Source organism: Ammospiza nelsoni, chromosome Z (assembly GCF_027579445.1).
Source record: "Ammospiza nelsoni isolate bAmmNel1 chromosome Z, bAmmNel1.pri, whole genome shotgun sequence".
NCBI lineage: Eukaryota > Metazoa > Chordata > Aves > Passeriformes > Passerellidae > Ammospiza > Ammospiza nelsoni.
Genome location: NC_080669.1, coordinates 50255706 through 50272372, shown reverse-complemented (window position 1 = coordinate 50272372; position 16667 = coordinate 50255706). Strand labels below are relative to the sequence as shown.

The window sequence follows — 16667 nt, the reverse complement described above, 5'->3', positions numbered from 1 at the left end:
CTCTCTGTTACTTCCTGTGTAGTTCATTATATTAACATTTCACTAGTCTTGCACTGAATTTTTTTTAGCACTTAATTGAAAATGTTTAAACCACCTCTACTTTCAACTTCCAACTGTTACTAAACTGCCTGGGTAAGGATCATGGAATTTCTTAGAGATTCAAAAGACATTTGAAAAAGATCTTGTGGTTTTGGAAGTTTGCATTTGGAGTCCGGTGCCTTCATCTTTTCGCCCTGAACCCCAATTCTAATTCACACATCTTCAAGATTAATTAAAAATTCAAACTAGAAAAAAGGTTTTGCCATACTGAGGGCAACTTGGTGTTGAAAAAGTTCTGACAAAGAAGTAGATTAAAGTGACCTCTTTAGGGGTAGAACTAATGTGTTTTTATTTTCCGTCTTTTTCTCGTTCATTTTGTCTCTTTTCACCATCCTCCCTGTTATATCACGCTCTATCCTAATATTAGTTTGAAGTGTGCCCAGTTTATTTGAGTGAACAAGGGCTCATCATCAGTTTGCTGCTACCAGCTGTAATACAAAAGTCAGATTTACTAGAATGGGAAGGCAGTGTCCAACGAGTGCCATGTGGAATTCACAGAAGTCCATGACTCAAGATAAGAATTGCCAGTAACTACTTTATCAGAAGCCTTGGTGACTGTAACCTGTGCATGGAGAGAAGTGGACAGTTTGCTGCAGTGCAGCAGATACCTGTTTGATGAAAAAGCAGCTCTGTTTCAGGAGCCCCTTGGTCTCCCTTGGTTGGCTATGTGGCTGGCTGTCCAGAACTTTTACCTGGTTCATCAGTGTGACAGCCTGGTGATAGTTGGTTTTTTGTTTGGGTTTTTTCTCCCCAGTTTTGAAAAAAAGTATTTTATTAACTTTGTTCATTCTCATCTCTTACTTTGAAGAGCTCTAATACCTCACTGAAGCTGCAGAGGAAGCCTCGGGAAAGTGATTTTGAAACAATTAAACTGATTAGTAATGGAGCATATGGGTGAGTAATCTCTGACTGTGGCAGCTCTTTTGCATTTTAGTTTTGCTTATTTTCCCATTATTTTTTATTTCAGGGGTCTTTGTATGAGAGAGTGAGTTTGCACTCTGCTTTTTTCATTTTGCATTCTTGTTTTGTTTTTAGTATTTTAAGTTGACAAGATTTTGGGAAGTTTGCTAGGCAATAATGAATTACTCTGTGCTGCACCAAATTAAAGTACTGAATAGTACATCAGAAAGATTTTTCAGAATCGCCTAGCACACCAAAGATGAAATGAATAAATCAAAGGGCAGATTTAAGCTCACCCTTATAATACTGTGCTTATGCACATGTGAGAGAGAATTACATGTCAACTCTAGAGAGACAGATGGATAAAAATGAGTGCTTACTTGACCTAGAAGTATAGAATAGAAATTTGCAATAGAAACAAATTCCCTGAAGTAGGGCAACAGTCTTCTGTTACTTTGTGGATGCTATTCTAGTTCTCAAATTTTAACCAATTAGCTTTAAAGGAATTGCTATTTCGTGGTTTGTTTCTGGATACTTGGAGAATGCACAGCTTACTGCCTGGTGATACGTAAGTCATCTGAAGATACCCTAGAAGACCAAGAGAAAATTCTGTATCTCTAAATGAATACAAAATATTTTCTGGAAGTACTGTGCAGTGGTGGTATCTGTCTTCAGTCCCCTTTCTGATCCTGTACTATTGGGTAGATCCTTGTTTGGCTCCTCCTCTGCACTGAAACATGTCAAGACAGGAGCTGCTGTGTGTAACCTGCAGGAACAAGAGGGATGTAAACTGGCTCAAAAAAGAGAGATTTCCATCTTGAGGTGAGGAGCCCACTGCCAAATCAGCCAAAGTCACAGCTTGGCAGAGAAGGAGGGTGGTGCTGCTTTCCAGCACAGACCCCATTAGACTGACTCTGCTTGAGGTGGGAAGTGGTGTCAAGCTGCTAGGATGGAGCACTCCTTGAAGGGATCTTTGACATAGGAGAAAAAGCACCTACAGTCTACTCACTGGAGTTCTGTGGGCCTGCTGAATGGCCTGAGGCTGTTGGGCTTTCTCTGATGAAATTTAGTTCAAGGGTAGCCATGAGTTCTGGAACAGGAGGCATTTAGTACTGCCCAGACTAAATGGCCGTGGTAGCTTGTATGGAGGCCGCTTGTGTCCAAGGCATTTTTTCATAACTCAGCAAAAGTCCCAAGCAAAATTTAAAATTAAAATTTTACATAAAAATTATATAAATATTAAAACACCATTTCTCACTAGTGAAGCTCTGCTCAAATAATTTTCTCAGAACTTCTTCGCAGACAAACTTGCTGCTTACCATATCTCACCTTCTCCCAGTTACCCCAGTATCTCAAAATCCTGGCTCTCAGCAGTTGGCAGTAGATGCTACTCCCCTCCCTGGCTGCACCCCTTTCTCCTTCCCTTGGCAGATGTGAAGTCCCCTCCATTCCTCCATCTCTTTTTCTTACTGGAGGATAAAAGGAACTGTGTGGGATAGGATCTCGTTGGAGAAAGAGGTTCCATGAGTCACTCAACCTTTCTCAGTTTGGAGCAGTTTTCCAGGTGCTGAGGGATGGGGAGAGGGAGCAGCTGCAGCTCATCATACAGCAGAGTGAGGCCTGGTGCCTGAAGGCAGAGGTTCACTAGAGCTGCGTGTGCCTCTTGCTCCATAGGTGTTACAGCCAGAAGGAAACTCAAAGAGCCGTTTAGAAATACAGAGTGGAGACAACTGTCCACCTAAAACTAGAGACCAAAAGGGATCTGCAGAGATGGAAAAGAACAGTTGAAAAGCCATGGTCTTCTATGCCACACATGGTTTTTTCTTTGTGTTTGTGGCAGGGAAAATCAAGGCTTATTGATGATCTTTTAAGTGTCAATAATACACAAAATTGGCAATGTAATGCTTGGAAATTGAACGAGACCATGGTAATTATTTGAAGAAAAGAAAGGTGCTAGAGAATAACCAGCTTGGAGTATATCCAGATTCCTCATTATCTGGATCATTATTTTCATTAGCAAGTGTAAAAACAGGGGTAGGCTGCCAGATTATAATGCCGTAGTATTAGTGGAAATTGAAAAGCTCATCTCTTTAGTAGAGTGATATTACTTCCATCTTGAAGGAAGTAATAACAAAGTAGATTTTGTTGGTTTTTATTTTTTTTTAGATGGTTACTTAGAAGAAAAATCAAAAATGAGAAAACAGCCTGTAGTGGGTTGACTCTAGCTGGATTGTTGGCACCTGCCAATGCTACTCTGTCACTCTCCTCAGCTGGACATGGGAGAGAAAATACAATGAAGGGTTCATGTGTTGAGATAAAGACTGGGAAAGATCACACATTAAATACCGTTATGGGCAAAACAGACTGGAATTGAGGAAATTAACTGAATTTATTGATAACAAAATCAGAGCAGAATAATGAGAAGTACAATGAGACCTTAAACTCCCTCCCCCCTCCCACCACTCCAACCTTCCCAGCCTTGCCTCCTCCCCGCAGCGGTGCAGGGACACACGGAATGGGGATTATGGTGAGTTCATCACATGTTGTTCCTGCTGCTGCTCAGGGAGGAGAATCCTTCCTCTGCTTGTGTGGGGTCCTTCCCATGGGAGACGGTTCTCCATACGTTTTTTCAATGTGAGTCCATCCCATGAGCAGCAGCCCTCCCCAGAATGTTGCAATGTGGGGTGCAGTTCTTCAGGCACAGCCTGTTGCTGTGGGCCCCTGCCAGGGTCACAAGTTTTACCAGGAAACCAGTTCCACTGTGGGCTCCTGTAATCTTTCCACTACCCAAACTTTGCTATACAAACCCAATACATGGAGAGGGAAAGGAACACAGTGAAATGTGAAACAATAAACTTCTAAAAGTGTTCACTCATTTTTAAAAGGGATTTTAGCACCTGTACAATACTGTAAATTGAGGAGGCTATCTGTGTGCTTGAAAATCTCTGCTATGTCAGACTGTAAAATCAACAGACCATTTTTCTAGTCTTTATTAAAGTAGAGTTTTCTTTTTGCTGTTGGCAACAATTCAGTTGATGGTTTATTTACTCAAAAGTTATGGTCAAGTTTAAAGGAGAACACATCAAGATAACCTAAATGCTGTGTAATCCATCTATGAAATGTAGTGTAATAAACCAGTAATACCTACTTCTTATGAATATAAAGCAAGAAACTATCCTGAAGGCATTGATTGTAGTTTATTTACAAGTAGTTGAAACAAAAGTTATTGTTATGCTACAGTTGTGTTTTCCCTCATGTGTTTTTCCAGGCTGTTAATTTTTTGAAATAATGTAAGTATATGTGAATTCTGCCTGTGCTTAATTGATTCATTCTCTAAAATATGTCAGTGGGCATATTTTGTGCTCTGACTTACCAAAGTATGTTGTTGTAATATTTTACTTATTTTGAGGCTATAATGGAGGGCTTAAATCTGAACTAATTAAAGAAAACCCTGTAATATTCTTTTCCTTTGCTGTGGTGTTTTTGCCTTTATCAGTGAAATGGAAAGCTTTGATTACTTGACAGAGTAATTGGTGGTCTTGGCATGTTATAGCAGAGATTTGTCAGATATGTTAAATTTTATGACTTTAAATAAAAGCTATTGGTTTTGTGAAGGCTTGAGTAAATATCTTAGCAGTTGTCTGCTTTTAATTGATTGGGTAAACTCATCTGTAGTGCAATTAAATGACTGTATAGTACATGAGGTGTAGTAGATGAGGCTGTTGGGAATGGCTAGGAATATACAAGAAGTTAAACAAGCTGTGAATCAGTAAATGTGTAGGATTCTGGCCAAGTCATTAATGGCTTCACAAGCTGTCTATCTGACTTTCTTCAGCCAGACAAAACTCTCATTTCCCAAATTTTAAATTTTTACTGCAATCGCAACAACATTTTTTTCCACAGTCCAGCTTGTGAGAGGCAGCAGGTAGTAGTGTGCATCTCTTCAGGTTAGCATCAGCCTGGGTCCCTGAAAAAATTCAACAAAATAAAAATTTCATTTGATTTTAGGGAAGCAAGTGATGTTAGCTCAATATCTCTTCAATGTATAACTGTATCATTTTAAAGCAAATACGTGATACCACTTTCTCTCCTCTCTGGAATGCTTTTAGTTTTGCAAGAATGGTAGTGTCAGTGTGTACATGACATACTGGGTAATGGTGTTGCTTGATAAATTCAAAACTCGGAAGAAGTGTATCTTGAGCAGCTGCTGCATGTCATTTGTGAGTAGTGCTTCTGTCCCTTCTCCACTCTGTTGATAGTACTTGCTCATGTATAGTTATGTTTATTTTAGGATTAAGAAAGTTACCAGCTGTAGAATAAAACCCCCTCAGTCAGGTTTATTGATCATCAGCCTGGCAGCCCCTGATTCAGAAGTAGAAGGGGACGGACAGGTGGAAATGTAACTTTGTAGGTTCACTGAAATAGCACAAGACAGTTTACCCATCAGAATTTTGGACTGCAGTTTCGTTACTAGCTGCGGTAAAGATAAAAGGCATTGGTGCTGTTAGGTATGCAGAGGTGGTTTTATTACTCAAAACTGACAACATATTAGAACAGCTAGCACTAATGCCAGTTGTGAGAGAAGGATCAAAGCCAACACGTTCTCTTTCTTGTACGGCCAGTTTCTCATTTCCTTCTAAGCAGACTAGGATAAGTCTGAAATATTGCAAGTAGAAGGCTGGGGTGCATTGTCTGAGAGCTGCAGAGCTTTAGGTAACATTTCCTTCTGCCCCCAAATAACTCTGATCTGGTCACAGGCATTGCTTTGTTAGGAGGTGTTGCAGTGCTGCTTTTAATTCTAATCTTAAATAACTATCTATAAACTTCACCAAATAATATAAACCACAGCCTCACAAGCAGTTTCTCTTCGCTGGAGGCAACATGAGACATAATTCCAGGGTAGAACAGAATTTAGCAGTCTCTTCTCAGGAAATTGCTGGTAAAAATGAAACAAATTTCCTAGTCAGCAGGTATAATTTTTAAGCAGTAGGTACAGTACCTCTGTCTCCACAAGGAGTTCAGGCTCCTCTGACAGATGAAAAAATAGTGTCAGCTATATTTGCCTTAGCACTGAATGTAAACTAGGTTGTAAAATGGCTCTAAAAGTTGGAGTTATTGGAGAGCTGTGAACTAGGCCTGAAACCTGTCTATGTGAATTTTTTTTTTGGTAATAGAGATTTTTCAATTTAGAGAAAAAACAGGAATCATGACTATGAGATTGGAGTGATAGATGGCATGATATTTGAGTTGGACTACTTCAGGAACCCAGTTAAATATTTTAGCTTGTTTTTGTCATCTTACCACTTTTGCAGTGTTTTATAGTTGTATCTAACTAGAGTTATTATAGAGACAGATTTTCAGACTGAGATTTATGTTGAAAGTGAAATAAGATAATGTTTGGACACTGCCAAATGAATGTTCTTTATTCTTTATTAATGTTCTTATTTCCTTTGGAAAGTAAGCTTTTTTGCCATGTTGAGCTACAGCATAAGAAAAATACTGAGCACTTGCATACTTGTTGAAATTCGCACAGTGAAACCAAGGGATGCTTTGGAAACTCTTGTTGCTGTTAGGAAAACAGAGAGCTGAACGAAGATAGGAAATGAAATTCTTAATTTGAAACAACAGGAGGATGCAACAGTACCGCTCTGGCTGTGGCTTTGCAGGGTGGCAGGGTGTGCCACTGTCAATCAGTCAGCTGACAGGACAGACTGGATGCTCTCTCTGCACTGTTTTTGTGTCACAGAATTCTTAAATTTGAAATTGTCTTTATAATAGACTAAAGATTTTGGGCAGCATTTGATGATAGCATGCTGCTGGCTGGGGTATAGTTTTCTTCATAAGGTGTAAATGTTGTTTGCTGGGGTTACTGTGACCAGAGGATATGAGGAGTGTTAGACATTTTTGTGTGCTGGAGATCATTTAGAAGCACTTTCTGTTGTAGCTTAAACAGTGTATGCTTGTGTGAAAATAGGAGAGACTATTGTGTTGCAGTTGTCTTATGATGAGTCTGGTACATTTGAGCTAAACAGCTTTTTATATAAGAAACAACAGAATCCTAGTGGAAAGTTACCTTCTTGTGACTCTAAGACTGAAGATGCAGTTTAGACAGCTGGGAAAATATAGCAACATGTACCACATATTTACAGGACTAGATAGTTCTTGGAACTTACTCTTTAATAATTTTAAAATAATCAGTAATGATCTTACAGATGTGTATGATCTGAAAGGAGGATTTATTAAGATGCTGTAATAATATGCTGTGGTTTCTGTTTGCCTTTTAGGAGGCCATCTTGCACACTGTCCAGTTTGAAACTCTAGAGGAATACTTGTATGCCAAGTCCTCCGTTAGTCCTTAGTTCATTCATGTAACTAGGTTTTTTTGAAGGATGGAGACTTCAGGCAATACTTTTCTCCATGCCAGGAATGCAGAGAGGGACTGAAATAGGTAAAAGAAAAGATATTATGGGAGATTATGAAGCTGACTGGAGAAAGCAACAAATGAGAGAGGAAAACCAGAATGCAAGGGAAAGGAAAGCATGGGAGGGGCTTTTAAGAGCAAGAGTTGGAGATAGAAGTGAATATGAGGAGAGCGGTAGGAAGAGTTGCAGGACATAAGGCATGAAGTCAGCAGGGAGGAGTACTGGAGATGAATTACTCAGTCTGTATTCCAGTTTGGGAGGGGCAGAAGGGAGTGAGACTCAGTAGGAGGCACAAAGGGGGTGGGGTTTGTCATGGGTTTTGCCCAAGGTAGTTTTTACCTACTTTCATGATTGTGTAATGTCTTTTACCTGCCCCATGCTCAGACAAGAATGAGGGATTGATAAAAGCTTTTGGAATCAGTAAGAGAATTTATGCTGTCTAGAAAGTTTTTCTTCACAAAGGAAAGGAGAAGTCCAAAAGTTTCAGTGCCTAAAACTTTTGTAGCTGTGTGAAGACCTTTATAGAGATAGTAAGGGAAGTGTTACTTTTTATGTTTGTGTAATCAATTGTATGCTGATAGTTGGACCTCAAGGAGACAGTTAATTGAATTTAAAAAAACTTCACAATTGAATTCCATTTCTTTGCCCTTCCCCTCCATCCTCTCCTTTAAGTGCTTTCTTTCCATAAACACTGTGATAGTTATATACTGGAAATGGTATAAGCATTAAATGCTATAAGATAAATTTCAAGCAAGGCAAAAATGTTCAGGATTTGCCTCATGGGATTTCAAGAAGTGCAGCTGTGAAGTCCTTCTGAATGTTTCACAGCAGCGTAGTGCTTCTCCTTAGACCTGAAAGACAGAAGAGTTGCGCAAATGAGGTTTCCTTTTCCTTGCTTCCCTCACTGCACTGACTTTACCTAACCAAATCCTCAGGGAACCTTGTACCCAGCGCCCCAGTGGAAATTCTGCAAGTCAAGATACAACACAGCCCCATGCTACCATGTGTAGTTAACACAGTGGTCTTTGTTTTGGGTTACCTACTGGTGACCTTCCTCTGATACGGATCAGTACTGAGGTCAGGGACTGAGCAAGAACGCGAGATTTTACACCTGCTAATGAGGAGCCACCCCTTCGAGCAACTTCCAAGTAGCATTCATGAGAGACCTGTGATATGTTACAAAATTTCCTGGACTGAGTCATAATTTCCCTTCAACACACCTACAGAATAAGCATTTATCACGATGATTTATAATATGGTGCCATAGCTGGATTTTGTATGTAATCCTTTGTTGATGGGAATGCCTGAAAAGCATTTGCAATTATATCTGCTGTTATATTTGCTGTTGGTTAGAAGGGAGAGGGAAGGGCAGAAGAGTTGTTTGTTTTAGTTTGAGTACTGGTTTTTAAACAAAATGAAATTTGTAACCATTCTTTAATGTGAAAGACTAGGTTAAATTGAGAACAAATCTTTTTTATAATATATATAGTTTTTAAAAATTGAGTGAAAAATGTATTTTCAAATGTATTTTTAGTAGTTAGTCAATCTTCTTTCCTTTTCTCTCCCATTTGAACTTTTCAGCGCGGTTTATTTTGTGAGACACAAAGAAACCAGACAAAGATTTGCCATGAAGAAAATTAATAAGCAGAATCTCATCCTCCGAAACCAGATCCAACAGGCCTTTGTTGAGCGTGATATCCTGACATTTGCAGAAAATCCGTTTGTTGTTAGCATGTATTGCTCCTTTGAAACAAGACGTCATTTATGCATGGTCATGGAATATGTCGAAGGTAAAATTGCTCTTCTGTTTTCCAGAGGAAGAAGAGAATTTCCTTATACCACAAAATAAAAATAACCCATATGGTACCTGAATTAGAAGGGGCCCCCTGTGTGTCCTCCATACTCTGGCAATTCAGATTTTAAGAACCAGGTCTAACAGCAAGGTGGTTCTTTTTTTTCACCAGTCATTATCTCCTGGTAAACAGCTTGTAAAACACTTGTGTTCCAGCTATAATGGGAAATAACTGCTCTCAGAGTAAGTTCTTTATAGATTGTAATTGAAAATGTGCTAGCATTCAAAGTTCATGTGAAAACGTTTTCTTTTTTTCTGGGGCTGAAATTTTCATTAGCAAGTGTTGGGGGATTTGTAGTAGTTACTTTTACAAAGAAATAAGAAAGAGGAAATGCTTTGAAATGGTGCTATTGTGGAAGGAAAACAGTGGACAGAAGCAGTGCTGAAGGCATCCTGAAGTATGGTTGTGTGGGCTTCCACCACTCCTCATCCCCCCAGTTTTTGTTTGTTTGTTTTCTCCTTAGGTAGCAGTACATTATTGATTCTCGGCTGAATCCTTGTAGTGCCCTCTCCCAGCTTCACACTACTTCCAGTAGAGTAGCTGTGGGGCCTACAAGTTTGGTTGAGTCATCTGACTAGAAAATAAAATCTTATGACTGCAGTTTCTGTTCCTTTTAGCATCGTATATGGTTTATACTGTTACATCTCAGATATAGAGTCATCTGGAACGTTTTTCCACGTACTGTTTCCACAGGTGGAGACTGTGCTACTTTGATGAAGAATATGGGTCCCTTACCTGTAGATATGGCAAGGATGTACTTTGCAGAGACTGTTCTGGCCTTGGAATACCTTCATAATTATGGAATTGTACACAGGGATTTGAAACCTGACAAGTATGTATATAGAATATAACTGAAAGAAGAGTTTGAAATTGTTAGATAAGATACAAAAGTTTAAACTTGCTAAGAATTTTTTTTTGTTGTAAATGTTACGTAGATGCACAGTTCGTTCAAAATATTTGAATTTTCATTACTTGTGGTTACAGAAAATGCTTTTTTTCCTAAAAGAGCTGTTAAGAATTTTATGTGTTTAAGATGAAAGAGACTATCAGAGTATCTAAAAAGAAAAAGGTATTTATTCTTTGTGTTAGAATGAAGAGAACCACATTTTAGCAATTTAGAATTTTTTTTTCAGAGTGTACTTAAAACACTGAAAACACAAAATATCATCAACTTGCAGGTATTTGCGTGTTTGAATGCAAAATTGACCAGATGCAGAAACATCTCCTATTGCTTGGGTTTTGGGGGTTGCTTTTCTTTTGAGAGGTTAGGTTTTTTGGTTTCAATATTTAAAAGCACAGTGTTGCTCCTATACAAGTAAATTGACATTACAGCAGATAGCTGAAATACGAAGTGTGGCCCTTGCAACTTCATTGCTCTTCTTTCTCTTTTACAATTAAAAAACCAGAAAATAATTAAAGTCATAGGTGTTGACTGACATTAGCCTCATAGCAGGAAGTATTAGTTAGTATAGTATCAGTTACTAACTTAATATCCTGAGTTTTTTTCCAAATGCATGACTGACCCAGCCTGTTACAGATGCAAAATAATCACCTCACTTCAAAAATGACAAATACTCTGTTTTAGGTCTTTTACATGATAACTGTTTCTTCAAAGCTTAAATTACTCAGCTCTCAAGACCTCTGTAGTTCTGTAGGATGTTGTTCAGTTGCACATGAAAAGTTTGTTTACTTCTAATAGTAATAGTAACAAATGTAAGACTTAGATTTTTAACCTGCTCATTCTGTACCAGTTAAAGTACATTTTAAATTGTATTTAGAATTCAACAATGCTAATGAAACGTTTTCCCATAACTATTATAATTGTAATAATAATAACAACAATGACAAGCACATGATGTTGAATTATGTCGCAGTGACTTAAAAACTTTCTGTTTTTCAGTCTGTTGGTAACATCCATGGGCCATATAAAGCTTACAGACTTTGGCCTGTCAAAAGTGGGGCTAATGAGTTTGACTACCAATCTGTACGAGGGTCACATTGAGAAGGATGCCAGAGAATTCCTCGACAAACAAGTAAGAAACAGCCTTTTTCATTTCTACACTGAGTGTTCACACAAAGTAACATTTTGCCAGCAGAACATACTGTAATACTGAATAAACCACCATTATTTCTGCATTGTTGTTCCAATTCAGTATGTCAAGTACTTTAACTGGTGCCCTGAGGATTATTTGAGGATTTTTCCTTTTTGCATTAAGATCTATTAGTAAGATGAATGGCCTAATTCTGTGCAAGTGAATTGTGAGAGAGACAAATGGAAAACTGTTTTGTAAAGAATTCAGAAGTCTCAGCAGAGTACTTGTGGAGCTCATCATGCTTTGTACAACCAAGGGTGCTAAAATCTGTGCTGTGGCCCATTTCCCTTTAAGCATGCCTCATTACCGTTGCTCACAATCTGTTCACTGTAAAAGTTACTTAAGATAAAATCATCACAACTTTCATATAAGGATAACAATATGTTTTAAAATAAGTAAGATACTTGCCATGATGGACTCCTATGTACAAAGCATAAACTGTCCTTTGCATGACAGATGCACAAATATTGATTATGGTGCCTCTTAGTGTAGGTGAGTTGTTCTAAAAATGTGAGCTGTTATGCCAACTCAGCAGACTAAGCCCAAATGAATTCAATTTTTTTCCATGTTTTCATATTAATTTACATTTCAATAATTATAAATTCCTGATCTAGCTAAATTAAGACTTGCTTTGCCATCATGCTTGTTTTCTTTCTTTTAGGTCTGTGGTACACCTGAATACATAGCTCCTGAAGTGATACTGAGACAGGGTTATGGAAAACCAGTGGACTGGTGGGCTATGGGAATTATTCTTTATGAATTTCTTGTTGGGTGTGTGCCATTCTTTGGAGATACACCAGAAGAGCTCTTTGGACAAGTAATCAGTGGTGAGCATCTCTAAAAAAACCCAAAATCTGTTAATAGTAGATATATTACAATTTTACTGTTAGACTACACAATCTGCTATCAAAGCAGTAACAATAATTTAGATTAAAAGTTGAACTTACTCTGCTAAGTACAGAAATTCATTAATGTAGAGTCCAGGGGTTAAGCTGCACTGTTTGGAAGAGAAAAGCTATGTTAGTTAAAATGTAGTGTCACTATGCACTAGTGATTTCTGTGTTTGGTAAAGAAATTATACCAGAGAAGAAACAGTTAAATAAATTTACATGGATGGGAAATTCTGCCTCATGGCGCAATCAAGAAATTAACAAAGATGTAATAAAACTCTAAAACAAATGTCTCCCAAATAATAAATAATGAGAAAAAGAAAGAAACTAATTCAGTTCACAGATTGTTAATGCTTTCATTGGTGATTGTTGGAGTGTAATGTTATTTCTGTAGCAGCTGTTCTTCTTCCATTTAAAATTCAATAACCTTTTGGATCTTAACCTACAAACTGACCCTAAGTATTGTTATGTGTCTTGTGACAAAACTGAAAGATAATTAAACAGATTTGTTTGTTATCCTACCTGCTGTTTCCATAAATTTCCCGAATGCATAGATGTAGAGGGTCACTATTTATGATACAAGGTTAACAGAATGCCACCTCTGTTGCTAAGAATTTCCCAGTCTGTTTTATGATCTGCTTAAAAAGTCCAATAGCTGAGAATACATCTCTGGTTCCTCATTCTGTGAGAATGCAACAAATCCCCTTTTGTACTAAAGGAGACTTTCTGTCATCATCTTTATTTCCTCTATCTCTGAAGCTGAAAGCCCGACTTGTTTGTAAACTATTAAAATGCATGTGATATCCTACGTTTCATGGGTTTATAACTATGTTGTTTTCTGATGTGATATGCAGAAGCCTGAGTGGCAAGAAGAATCAACTGTTTAATTAACACAAGCAGCAAATGCTGTCTGTTTTCTGGGTGCCCCGTGGCTGCAATGCATATTCATGCTTTATTTTCCAAATCAGCTTTAAACTGCAGTGGAGATGTAGGCACACAAATGTGGAAATAACTCAAGTTTTTATTGCATTTTCAGACACACACACACCTGTGTTTTTATCCTTATATTCCCTGACTGGGAGAAGGGGAGGGAATAGTCTTAAAATTAATGACAAAATATGTACATTATGCTTTTTTTTCCCATGTGGCATTAATTTTACCTTTTGTAAAACGTACTGTCATGTGTTACAATCTAGCTGAGACCTTTGTAAATAGCTTCGTCCATTTGAATGTGTCAATTTATCTTATAGAAGTTACTTGTGGAAGTCCTTTTGTAAACATCACTTATTCCCACTCATCCTACAAGACTGTTGGTTGGCTCAGTTTCTTGTTTTTATGTTGATTTGTCAGTTGTTTCTCTTTGAAATATCCTTGCTTATTGAAAAAAATCTTAGTATCTCTAAGAGAACTCTTGTTGGATATGTTTCTTGTGCTAAAATAAATTATCTCCTTCTGTTTGACTGGAAGAGCAATCTTAAAGAACCAAACTGTAGCCTAGATTTTTCTTCCAGTTTCCATGAGCAAAATCTACATTCTGTTTAAAGTTCTACTTTAAAATCTTGCTGCCTCCTTTTGCATTGTAGGTTGCCTTTTTCTGCCTTCAGGTTGTGCAACGACAGCTGTGGGAGGCCTCAGTGTAAACTTAAATACCTAAAGTGATAAGAATTTAAATAAACTATTGCCTCAGAAGCAGGTTACATTTCATATCTGTTTTTATCAGTACCTTTCCTTAATCTCTGAAATGTGAAGGTTAAACCTGCATGTAGCTTCTGATGATTTTTTATCCAGTTATGATTTTTTTATAGAAGTCTAGATCATATAATGACAAAATCCTTAACAGCTTTCTGTGTTTCTGGAGCTCCAAGTGTGCTGTTTCTCTGATGCCAAAATCCTTGTACCTCCCAAGAAGCTTCTTCGGAGTTTTATCTAAACCTGCACTATATTACATTTGTGGAGGCAGCTTCCACTAAAAATCAGGCAAAACTTGCTGTTTGTAGGCTGTTAGAAAGTTCATGTTCATACACAGTGTATCCTGTCTTGATTGGTTTGCGTCCAGCTTGCCATGAAGTACAAAAGATATAGTATTGTAAGACTCTGTGGAGGGTGGTTGTATGGAAGTATGAGACTCTTGGAGAAATCTTCATTGCCATATATGTTGCCAGAGTACAGTCTGACACCTTGACCCTTAGTCATGGGAGTATTGACCTCAGGGAGTCTGCTAGCATTAGAGAAGGAACACAGATGTGAGCAGCAGCTGCCAGGTCAGGTCAGCAGTTTCCATCTTAACAACAGTTTCCATGGAACATAACTACAGTTTAAATCTTGATTTCGTGGGGGAAGAGAGAGCATACAAATTGTGCTAATATTTTGAAAGTTTTCCATGAGCCAAACATTCATGTGTTTGCTGCTAAACACAGTTTTGTGTTAAATGATACTTCCAAAGGAAATTGGAATATAGTATGTTTATGCAATCTGTATAGGAAGTATAAAAATTAGAAATAATTGGTATGCGGCAGAGTAAGTTGAGAAAGTTACTTTAAATCTGCTTTGCTGTTAGGTTGCTTTTGAGAGCATTAATGCAATTTGCGCTGGGATCAGACCTTAGCAATATCAAGCAACTTTCTTTTCTTTCAGATGAAATCAACTGGCCTGAAAAGGATGAAGCACCACCTCCAGATGCCCAAGATCTGATTACTCTGCTACTTAGGCAGAATCCTTTGGAAAGACTGGGAACAGGTTAGGAGGCACTAATTTTAAATTGTTAATCTACTAGAAATAGCTTCTGTATTCAGCATTGGGAGTCTTTGTTCACCTGTTTGTTTTGCTTGGGAAACATCTGTCATGACATGCAGTAGCATAATATGCCATGATAATTTATAGATTAAGACCAGTAATAGGAACTTAATATGATGACGTCTGTCCTGGGTTTTGTGGGATTTACATGGGCTCATTTGTATTTACTCTTCTCCCAGTTTGATAAATATAACAGAAATTTCTCAAAGACCCTGTTAGTGAATGGGGTTTCTTCATTAATACATCATTAAATGACTAAATACAGAAATCTAGGAGGGGAATCAATACACAACTTCCTTTTTCAGAAGTATCTTAGCCTGGCATATTAATTCCCCCCATGTTAGGGTGGGTGATGAGTACTCAAGTCCTTATTCAGTAATGACTGTCTGAGGTTGTGTGGTGAAAAGTCTTCTCATTCTCATTTATCAAGCACTACTGCCTTGTATGAAAAATAATTAAAATAAAACTGAATGTTAAGGAAGTATTAACACTTCCATAGGCTAATGAAGGTACTGTGCATTTATGTAATAAGAGTTTTATTTGTTGGTTGATAGACCAGGATTTATTTGGGAGTTTCTGTGAGAGGCAGTAATGAATATTGTGTGTGATAATTTTAAGTGTTAATGCATGGGAACCCTAGTCACTGACTGCCATTCCTTTAGGCAAAGCACTAGGTAAACACAGAAAAAAAAAGCCTCCTGCATAAATGAGCCCAGATTTAGAGGTATAATCTTATTTACAGTGAACATTGTATGCCATGAACAGAAATACATTTAGGATGCTGAGGAAACCAAGTGGCAGGTTGAGTCAGCATGAGAGTACTTGGAAAATTGCTCACAAAACTGAGTCCAATTTTGCTTCATATATTTAGGCCTAATTAAAAAGAGGATTTAGGAATCAGTTCATAACTGGTGTTATCACAGCTGCTCAGGGGAGATGTGATTATAACCCAGACCCTCTGTAGTGTTGACATGGTCCCAAATGACCTGTCTTCCTTTGGCTTCCCTCAAGGCGTGATGATGTGACTGATATGAATGAGCTGCATTGTCCCTTGCAATGAATGGCTGGGTTCTGTGTGAGCAGCCCTTAGACTTCACTGTAACTGATGGTCTAGACTAAGTGGCACTCAGCAGTTTATTGCTGTGCCTTGCCCCATGTTGAATAAATTAAGATTGAGGAAGGTGTCGTGCCCCAGTAGCTTCTCCACTTGCTGCATGTGTCATCTGCTCCAGAGGGCACCAATGCCAAAGGCAAAATGAAAATCTGATAGTTTTATTCCCTTGTTTTAAGTACACTCTTTCCAGGTATGGTTGTTTCATTGCTGGGATGATTTTCCTCATAAATACAGTGTTAATTGAAGACTGTTGCCATGTGAGAGGCTGGATCAGGAGTGAATTGCAAATTATGTGTCTGTTGCTATACAGTTGGTGGAGAAAGTGAATGGGGTGAGATGAAGCTGCCTTAAATACTAAATGGTCAGTGCCACAGGATGAAGCACCTGTGGTGTTCAGAGGCTCTTTAAAGCATCTGATCTCTCTTACAGTTGGCAGCCTGAAGAAGGAAATTGGGCAGCTATTTCCTTGAAGCAGGGGGTTCAGAAACTACAACAAAGTGCTA

General features: G+C 38.1%; 1 protein-coding gene across 1 annotated transcript in view; it reads left to right on the top strand.

The window, feature by feature from the left end:
- The window catches only part of MAST4 (microtubule associated serine/threonine kinase family member 4), a 102628-nt gene that overhangs the window by 68134 nt on the left and 17827 nt on the right, over positions 1 to 16667 (top strand). Inside the window, exons 11-16 of the mRNA XM_059491755.1 lie at positions 908 to 993; positions 9003 to 9211; positions 9968 to 10106; positions 11175 to 11307; positions 12029 to 12194; positions 14892 to 14993. Coding sequence (XP_059347738.1) covers positions 908 to 993; positions 9003 to 9211; positions 9968 to 10106; positions 11175 to 11307; positions 12029 to 12194; positions 14892 to 14993 — 835 coding nt within the window. The remainder of the gene's footprint in view (positions 1 to 907; positions 994 to 9002; positions 9212 to 9967; positions 10107 to 11174; positions 11308 to 12028; positions 12195 to 14891; positions 14994 to 16667) is intronic.